This window comes from Salmo salar, chromosome 23 (genome assembly GCF_965601325.2).
Source record: "Salmo salar chromosome 23, fSalSal1, whole genome shotgun sequence".
Classification (NCBI taxonomy): Eukaryota; Metazoa; Chordata; class Actinopteri; order Salmoniformes; family Salmonidae; genus Salmo; species Salmo salar.
Window position 1 is genome coordinate 30,113,470 of NC_138313.1, and position 8,220 is coordinate 30,121,689.

The 8,220-nt window shown below is 37.7% G+C and overlaps 1 protein-coding gene across 2 annotated transcripts; it reads right to left on the bottom strand.

Moving 5' to 3' along the window:
* Positions 1–2,833: 2,833 nt before the first annotated feature.
* ing5 (inhibitor of growth family, member 5a) lies at positions 2,834–6,861 on the bottom strand. 2 transcript variants are annotated; one of them, NM_001141202.1, is given in 9 exon segments: positions 2,962–3,094; positions 3,218–3,279; positions 4,270–4,405; positions 4,501–4,521; positions 4,568–4,600; positions 4,696–4,807; positions 4,912–5,078; positions 5,217–5,288; positions 6,642–6,690. In NM_001141202.1, coding segments are annotated over 7 exon segments (453 nt in total). In that variant the 5' UTR covers positions 6,679–6,690; the 3' UTR covers positions 2,962–3,094; positions 3,218–3,279; positions 4,270–4,394.
* Positions 6,862–8,220: the final 1,359 nt, after the last annotated feature.

An 8,220-nucleotide genomic window follows, 5' to 3' on the forward strand; every position in this document is an offset into this window, starting at 1 on the left:
AGACCCATTTGCGACCAAGCTTTAACTTCCTGACTGATGTCTTGAGATGTTGCTTCCATAATCCACATAATTTTCCTCCCTTGTGAAGTGCACCAGTCCCTCCTGCAGAAAAGCACCCCCACAACATGACCCATATCTCCCTCACTAACTTTAAGCACCAGCTGTCAGAGCAGCTCACAGATCACTGCACATGTACATAGATCATCTGTAAATAGCCAATCCAACTACCTCATCCCCATATTGTTATTTTTGCTCCTTTGCACCCGAGTATCTCTACTTGCACATTCATCTTCTGCACATCTATCACTCCAGTGTTTAATTGCTAAATTGTAATTATTTCGCCACTATGGCCTATTTATTGCCTTACTATTATCTATTTATTGCCTTACTATTATCTTACCTCATTTGCACACACTGTATATAGACTTTTTTTCCCTATTGTTTTATTGGCTGTATGTTTGTTTATTCCATGTGTAACTCTGTGTTGTTGTTTGTGTCGCACTGCTTTGCTTTATCTTGGTCAGGTCGCTGTTGTAAATGAGTACTTGTTCTCAACTAGCCTACCTGGTTAAATAAAGGTGAAATAAAATAAAAATGATGTTGCCACACCTGTGCTTCACGGTTGGGATGGTGTTCTTCAGCTTGCAAGCGTCCCCCTTTTTCCTCCAAACATAACAATGGTCATTATGGCCAAACAGTTCTATTTTTGTTTCATCAGACCAGAGGACATTTCTCCAAAAAGTACGACCTTTGTCCCCATGTGCAGTTGCAAACCGTAGTCTGGCTTTTTTATGGCAGTTTTGGAGCAGTGGCTTCTTCCTTGCGGAGCGGCCTTTTAGGTTATGTCGAAAAAAGACTAGTTTTACTGTGGATATAGATACTTTTGTACCTGTTTCCTCCAGCATCTTCACAAGGTCCTTTGCTGTTGTTCTGGGATTGATTTGCACTTTTCGCACCAAAATACGTTCATCTTTAGCAGACAGAACACGTCTCCTTCCTGAGCGGTATGACGGCTGCGTGGTCCCATGGTGTTTATACTTGCGTACTATTGTTTGTACAGATGAACGTGGTATACCTTCATGCGTTTGAAAATTGCTCCCAAGGATGAACCAGACTTGTGGAGGTCTACAATTTTTTTTCTAAGGTCTTGGCTTATTTCTTTTGATTTTCCCATGTCAAGCAAAGAGGCACTGAGTTTGAAGGTAGGCCTTGAAATACATCCACAGGTATACCTTCAATTGACTCAAATGATGTCAATTAGCCTATCAGAAGCTTCTAAAGCCATGACATCATTTCCCGGAATTTTCCAAGCTGTTTAAAGGCACAGTCAACTTAGTGTATGTAAACTTCTGACCCACTGGAATTGTGATACAGTGAATTATGTGAAATAATCTGTAAACAATTGTTGGAAAAATGACTTGTGTCGTGCACAAAGTAGACGTCCTAACCGACTTGCCAAAACTACAGTTTGTTAAACAAGAAATTTGTGGAGTGGTTGAAAATCAAGTTTTAATGACTCCAACCTAAGTGTATGTAAACTTCCCACTTCAACTGTATATACTGCATTCTATAATATCTATTGCATCTTAGCCTATGCCGCTCTGACATTGCTCATCCATATATTCATAGATTATTTCCATTCCTTACTTAGATGTGTGTATTAGGTATTTGTTGTGGAATTGTTAGATATTACTTGATAGATATTGCTGCACTGTCGGAACTGGAAGCACAAGCATTACGCTACACTCTCAATAACATCTGCATGTGACTAATAAAATTTGATTTGACTCCGTCAGGGAGAGGTTGAAAATGTCAGTGAAGACACTTGCTATTCAACTAGACATACTATTGAAATAATGAACAGTTGTAAATGTTTATTGATATGAAACACTGACGTGTACAAAATACAAATACTTTGGCTCCTTAACCCTTTCTCCATTTTAACAGCATTATTCTTGTACAAGATTGATATATTCACAGTTGAATAAAGACACATTCATGCTAAAACCCTAAAAATCCCAAACAATGAATAAAAACTAAAAGATCTTTGGAAAGGAAGTTACAATTGTCACATGTCCTTGTCAATATTGTATATCAAAGGACAATAGTATTTTGTGTATGGTTAGAATAAAATAAGTGGCATAATTGCTTATGGTCAACTTAAAACATGCAATAACTTTAATATAATTTTTTTTTTTAAATCTCCATATTCTATATTTTAGGTAAACAAAATATTCAAAAGCAATAGCAGTGGACTTTGGTTCCAGTGAATAGCTCAGAATCATTAACCTGTTTCATTATTGTTCAATTTCTTAAAATGTTTGTCTTTCATTTGTACTTTACAGCAGCGTGAATAAAGATCTTTGGAAAGCCATTCCCCACAAAAAAAAATTAAAAAAAATAATAGGGCTTGCACTATGTCCACTTTATCTAGGGAGTAGTGATTGTTAAATTGTTTATCATTAGTGGTGAACAGCTGATTTTTTTATTCAAAGTGCTTTAACGCTTGCTGGTTATGTTGGCAAAGAGATACCGGTCCCTTCCTAAATGTCTGATCATTATCACCATAACGCATTCAAGAGTGGGCAAATGCTTTTGATAGTCAATATAGTGCACCTTTTACCAGATAGCTTATTACTCCAAGACTGGATGGAGTGAACTTTTGTGTGGTTGCTTGGTTTAAGATATTTTTTTTAGGCAGGATTCAAGATTGCAGTATATGCATGTGCTTGAACCCGAGAGGTAGCTAGGTAACTAAAATGCAGACAAAAATGAGATCTTAACACTGGCCCTAATATTTAAGTGAGGACAGAATAAAAGATGGAAACTAAACCATGGAAAAAAATATGTATTATCAACAGCTGTTGAATTTGTTTGTAAAATACAAAAACTTAAATGTTTACATATTTCAAGTACTTTGAATAAAAGCTTTGTATTTAGACCATAATATGTATGCACGGACATCATAGAAAGGGAAATAATTTTGTAAATATATTACACTACTTTACTACATAGACAAAATACATATTTATAGAAAAGTACTTTAAAGAAATCTCATTTTTTCTTCTTATCCTGGGTGCACCGTGGACAAAACCTAAAAGAGAAGACAAAATAAAGGTACAAAAAGGTAATGCATGTAATTAACATTCCCAAATTCATTCGCTTTTAATTACATGTATAATACACGTCATTAACTAATTGTAAAATATTCACCTACCATTTTCCTTTGGGCTTTGTAGCAAGATCAACACAAGCAAAGTGAAACCACTCAATTGGACACTGTTTGAAAAATAAAAACATTGGTAAAAAGACAACATTACAGTATTCTTTTGATTAACTTGTAGAATCTATATAGAATACCCAGGGCTCTTCAGCGTGAACATTTTAATGTGCAACCTGAGATTTTATTTTGGGAGCACTGTGCACCTACAAAATCAATCACACAGAATTGTTGTACCATTGTTTGAGTGCCCCATGGAAAAAAGGGTGTGCATATTCGTTACTTTCATGGTTACACCATTACTACAGCGAAAACCGATTGTTCTAGCACAAACAGGTAAAAAGATATTACTGGCGCAATGTTTTATTCCTCCTATCGTGAATTGGCTAGACATTCAAAAACCATTTTGCTGGCTGTTCCAAAACCACTTGCAGGTATTTGTTTACACCTTGTTCAGTCATGTAACCTCATTAGCTAGCTATCTAACAGCCTGGTTACTTAATTAGCATTTTTAACTGGGTGGTGTGAGCCCTGAATGATGATTGGCTGGAAAAGGGATAGCTCTTTCAGGAAATCAATGATCATATAGCAATAAACTTGACACTCTTAAAGAGACCGTGTACAATTTTCTATATAATGCACCTCAATAAGGAGTGCTTTTACACAATGTAGAAACCTAAAATTCCTTTTGGCTTAGTAGTAAGGTCAACAAGTGAAACTACTCAATTGGACACAGAAAAATTACACCATTGGTATGAAGACAACCTTAAAAAGTAGCAACCTAATCAATATTTTAACTTTTATGATATACAAATGTCTTTACAGGGTTAGAACATTCGTTTTATAGGGCATAAAAGTAGCTACAAATTCATATATACCCAATTTAGGCTATATCTCAAGCAATTAAACAAATATTTTCTGGTGCTCCTACATTTTATGTTGTGCTACTAACTAAGGAATTACATTTTTTAATTCAGAGCCCTGAGAATACCACTAATTTCAAAGCATTCTTTGAATAACAAGACAACCAATACCCAATAAAAACTTACATCAGGGTTATCACATCCAATCATCTCTCCATATGACACTTGATGGCACAAGCAGTATGTTGGCTCATTGGGATCAACTGGCATGTCCAAAACATCTGACGGCTGCATTGGCAGGAGAGCAGAACTCAATCCTGGGCTACAGACGTTAACAGACGGTAAATTATATTAAGGGAGAGTGAGAACCAGGCAGACGCACATAAATAGTACTTGCTTGTACAACCTTTTCAATACCTATTTTTAAGCTTTTTCTTCCTGGGAGAATCCTCATCCGATGATTTCCTGCCTCTCCCCTTGGGTCCTCGCTTCTCTCTTAGTCCCTGACCTTCACCCTCTGAAGCAGATATTCACAGCAATGGACATGGAAGTTAGTTTACCTGTCATAAATGTGCTGTATTAGTATTTCCCACCAACAATCTCCCTGCTTACTCTTTAACCCTCTTCCTTCTGGACTTTCATAGCCGCTCACTTCCAGCTTCTCCTTCAGGTCATTTTCAAATCGGGCCAGGTCTGCATCCAGCCTGCGGATATGCTTGTCCACCTATGACATGCAGACAATTAGATTAGTTTTGCATTATCTATTGACCAATAGTGAAAGTACTGACACATCTTTACGTACTCATATGCCAGGTTTGGAGCACTGACCATTTCATATGTCTGCATTGCAAGCTGCACTTTGTCATCGCTGAACTCTTTGCACTTGCTGTAAGCACTCTGGATCTTCTGCAGGTGCTCAACCCTCTGTTCCGAAGCCAAGTTCCTTACACTTGAGATGTACTCCTCTGCCAGCTTGTCGATCTCTCCTTTTTTCTCTACACAATTGCAGAAACATTTTAAACTGGATAATGAAAGTTGCTGAACTATACAATACTGATGGGGCATGAAACCATGTGGTAAATCAAGTGATCAAAACATAACATTTTAAATTTATTTCTTGTGCAGTATTGTACCTTCAGTTCTATTGTCCAGGTCCTGCATCAGTGTAAAGTTTCTCTGTAGTTCACAAGGCAGATTCTCAATACCTGGGGGAATGTATCATGATTGTTAAAAGCAGTCATTCAGTAACTACAATAGTTCATCATGAGAACAAGACACGATTTGATGGTAACACACAGCTGACAGCTCATGGCTCTTTGCAGCATTTTGGCGATGCTTTCCATTGCCTGTACTGCATAGCCACGCACATTTACATAGGGAAAAAACCCTCAACGTCCCTTGTATGTCACGAATGTAGAATAATTACTTCAGTCCTTCAGCTGGTGGAAATTTTAGACAAAATAGCCACAGGAAAGTATTGTTAAAAGGAATTCAAAAAACACAGGTCCGTCTGTGGCAATCAATATTTGTTTGCTCGTGACCAAACCAACGTCTTGCAGGTGTTTACATGGTGTTGCGCATGTGGCAGGGAATATAAATGTCAAGGCAGTACAGGTACTCTAAAAAGTCTGTGAATATAACATTTCGACCAGCGGAAGGACCAACCACAGACAACCAGTATAGTAAATTCAACATCCTCTCTTGTTAAGAAACTTTCCAAGTTTTTGCAGTGCTTTGTTTCAGACTTTACCAATAATTGGTATTCACTCTTATTTATTAGGCAAATGGTTCTTGTACTTATTTTCTACACTGAATGCAGTCTGAGCGTTACCAAATAACAGGTGGCCACATCAAAAAGGATAGCAAGTTAGCTGGATCATGACATCTGTACTACCAAATAACTTCAACCTAAATGTTTTCCTGGAAAACAAGATAATGTTTGAAGGTTGGCGGAAGTGAGACCCAGTTAGTGAAACTGTGCTTGTGACGCACTTTTAAATCAAACATCGCGGCCCGTGTATACTTGCCTCCCGGCAGAAAACGAGGTCGCGTCACCGCCATCTAACTAGAGCAAAGTACATTTTATGATCATGGCCAACTGAGACCCTAAATAAATTACACGTAGCCGTTTAGCTAACTAGAACACCACCTTATTGTTGGCTTGCTGTTAACGTTACTACTAGCTAAATAAGCTGAAAACAGCCCTCCTTGTGTTCGTTTTTTTAACCCCATTTCTCTACAATTGCTAGTTAGTCTTGTCCCATCCTTGTAACATTAACTCAACGTTAGATAAGGTCAACAATTTAAAGCATTTAATCGAACCTACAACTCCAATGACCTAGCGAGTTACTAGACTGCTAACAAAAACAAAGCCCGTTTGTTAGCTAGTTTTAACGTTTGTCATGCCTTAAACGTAACGTTAATATCAATACTAGACAACTTGCTTGGCTATAACGTTGCTAGCTAAGACATTCGAGACCGAAAAACTCAAGATTGGAAATGTATGAAGATAATTTACACAACTAATCAAATTAAGTTAGCTAACGGTAGATACTCACTGTCAAGGTAATGTTCCAGGTATATTGCCGTCGCCATCTTTTCACTGTTAGTTTACAGGGCTAGCAAGCAACGTTAGCCAAACATTTAAGCAATTTTTTCCTACCTACAGTTAGCTAGCATATGCTGCGTTCATAACAAGTAGGAAGGTGATAATGACTAATGTAGTGTAAATACAAGTTGGATACATTCACGTGCTTTGAAAAACAAGCTGTGTCAACCGTAAACTACAAGTACAGCTAGCTATCATGCTTGTAAACAAATTAGTGTTCAAAACCCATATTAATAGATAGCTTTTTTTTTATAAATAATGTTTTGTTATTACAAAAATGTAAAATGCTAATACTGGGGTCATTTCTTAGTATATGACATCAGAGGTCAAATTGTGGGAGAAGTTCATGGTGCTTTCATGACATCAGTGATCTCCCGGTCGGAAAGTCGTAGCTCTAGAAAGATGGCCGAGTTTCCGACTTGGATGACCGTTCAAATTGATTTTTCCCAGTCGGAGCTTGTTTTTTGTTGTTGTTTTTTAAAGAGTTCCCAGTTGTCTTTAATGCTCGGAAGTCGGAGATTTCAGAGTTACCAGTTGCTTTGAACGCAGCATTAGGGCAAGTCCCACAGCTAAGGCGAGGTGACGCGACTGTGTCATCGACTGACAAACCACGAAATTGGGGAGAATTTATAAGATATATATATATATACACATATATATATTCTGGATGTGGTTAGCTGATACCTAAAATACCTATCCAGTCGTCGTAAGATGTAAGACCTGTCTAACAATGGAAATACATGTCCACAAAGGCGAAAGGCAGGCAGGAGGAAGCGAGATCAGGTGGGAACATTCTAGCCCAGTGGTGTCAAACTAATTTTGCCCCATTCGGTCTTCAATGATGTCTGAAGGACCACACAGAAAATATGTTATATTTCCTTGCTGTCAAAATTGGGGGGGAAATTGTATAGCTTTCATATCAATGATTATTGGCCAGCTGGACACAGACAAGAAACTGCATGAATGTAGGTCCATTATCATTTCTACACAGTTTCGATTTGGTTTCAGTCAAAAAATATATACAGTACCAGTCAAAAGTTTGGACACACCTACTCATTCAAGCGTTTTTCTTTATTTGTACTATTTTCTACATTGTAGAATAATAGTGAAGACATTAAAACTATGAAATAACAGATGGAATCATGTAGTGACCAAAAAAGTGTTAAACAATTCAAACTATATTTTATATTTGAGATTCTTCAAAGTAGCCACCCTTTGCCTTGATGACAGCTTTGCACACACTTGGCATTCTCTCAACGAGCTTCACCTGGAATGCTTTCCCAACAGTTTTGAAGGAATTCCCACATATGCTGAGCACTCATTGGCTGCTTTTCTTTCACTCTGCGGTCCAACTCATCCCAAACAATCTCAAATTGGGCTGAAATTTGGTGATTTGATGCAGCACTCCCATTACTCTCCTTCTTGGTCAAATAGCCCTTACACAGCCTGGAGGTGTATTGGGTCATTGTCCTGTTGGGAAAAAAATGAAACTCCCACTAAGCGCAAACCCAATGGGATGGTGTATCGCT